The sequence below is a fragment of the Aplysia californica genome, unplaced genomic scaffold (genome assembly GCF_000002075.1).
Source record: "Aplysia californica isolate F4 #8 unplaced genomic scaffold, AplCal3.0 scaffold01850, whole genome shotgun sequence".
Lineage (NCBI taxonomy): Eukaryota > Metazoa > Mollusca > Gastropoda > Aplysiida > Aplysiidae > Aplysia > Aplysia californica.
In genome coordinates this window covers 2,578-4,027 of record NW_004799120.1, presented here as the reverse complement: position 1 = coordinate 4,027, position 1,450 = coordinate 2,578, and the positions used below count along the sequence as shown (strand labels likewise).

General features: G+C 41.5%; 1 protein-coding gene across 1 annotated transcript in view; it reads left to right on the top strand.

Moving 5' to 3' along the window:
* Positions 1–368: 368 nt before the first annotated feature.
* Positions 369–1,450, top strand: part of LOC101858688 (extracellular serine/threonine protein kinase CeFam20) — a gene marked incomplete at its 3' end in the record, with an annotated part of 2,598 nt that continues 1,516 nt past the window's right edge. Inside the window, 1 exon segment of the mRNA XM_005113291.3 lies at positions 369–982. Coding sequence (XP_005113348.2) covers positions 650–982 — 333 coding nt within the window.

Sequence of the window (1,450 nt, the reverse complement as noted above, 5' to 3'; positions counted from 1 at the left end):
AGAGAGAGAGAGAGAGAGAGAGAGAGAGAGAGAGAGGGAGAGAGCAAGAGAGAGAGAGAAGAAGGGGGGGAGGGGTGTTTGATACTACGTAGTTTCACTTGAGTTCTAATCTAAGTATTCCAAAAAGTCACAATCGTTATTTCTTAGACAACGGAGATAAATGAATAAACAAAAGGCATACAAAGTCAACACTGAAGTCCCCACCCGGAAAGCGTTTTTCAATTTGACATCCAAGTTAACTAGAAGCTTGATAATTAAACGAATAAAAATAGTAGCGAGGAGTACGAAGCTATTGCCAATTTGCTCACAAAAGGGTTTAATCTTTAAAATTCATTTTTCTGAGGATGTATATAATATTCAAGTAAAAGTAGCATTGCAAAACATATTTTTGACTCGCATGTTTCATAAAAATTCACAATTAACCTTTCTTTTTCTGAATTATTTGCTAGCATACAAACAGTCTCATTCGGTTCATAGTGATGGCTGGAGAATCGATAATAACCTGGAAGTGCCGGCTGGAGAATAACAAACATGGCCGACTAACGGGACTGTGTTGTGCTGGCAGTGTTCGAAAGCTGTGTATCGCAAGATCTTAACGTCAGAACGTCGCTGTAGTTATATTTATGGCCTCGTCTACCAACATGTGGTAATGATACGTATCGAGAGAATAACGCAATGGCTTTTAAGACTATTTTCACGGAGTGTTTGTACTTTTACTGAATGGAGAATGAAGACGAAATGGAGATTCTTTTTTGCCGGTGCCCTGGCTGTTGTGCTGTTTGGATCCTACAAAATTTTGGAACCAGAATTGTTTCGTCAAGCTGAACCATATGATCCTTGGAATAAACAGCCTTTCGAAGCTGGAAAAGATCTGAAAGATGGACCTAAAGAAATCATAGTGAACCGTCCTTTTGAACTCCGGCCAGATGTTGTGATGAATGGCAATGTGGAAGTGGATCCAGGTGCCGTCTCTGTGGACAAGGTGAGTGTTTAGCCTATAGATCTATACAGCAGTAAGAAGGAGCAAAGGAGTAGAAAGGCTGCAGAAAGTGTCAGGAGCCCAGAGGAGGGGGCAAAAGAGGTGAAGGGGTGGGGGCAGAAAGTGGAGACGAAAGCAGACGACAGAACATTGTGATTGTGCTAGAGAGCAGGAAAGGAGGTGAAAGGAGACAATTTTAGATAAAAATAATAATATAATTGTTCTGTCGTTACCCGGATTGAAACCAGGGGTCTTTGAATGAGAGGCAAACACCTTTAAAACCTCTAGGCCACAAGAGCCCCCCACTCTTGGTTTGGCACAACAATTGTTTTTCTGAGGTCAGAGTGGTACTGAGCGCAACAAACTCTGTGGCACTGACAGTTTAAAGTTAGACCGCTGCATCATGTGGTGACGTTGACTGTTGGGATTTATTGATAATTTTTATTTATTCCTTATACGCTGGGAGGGTCG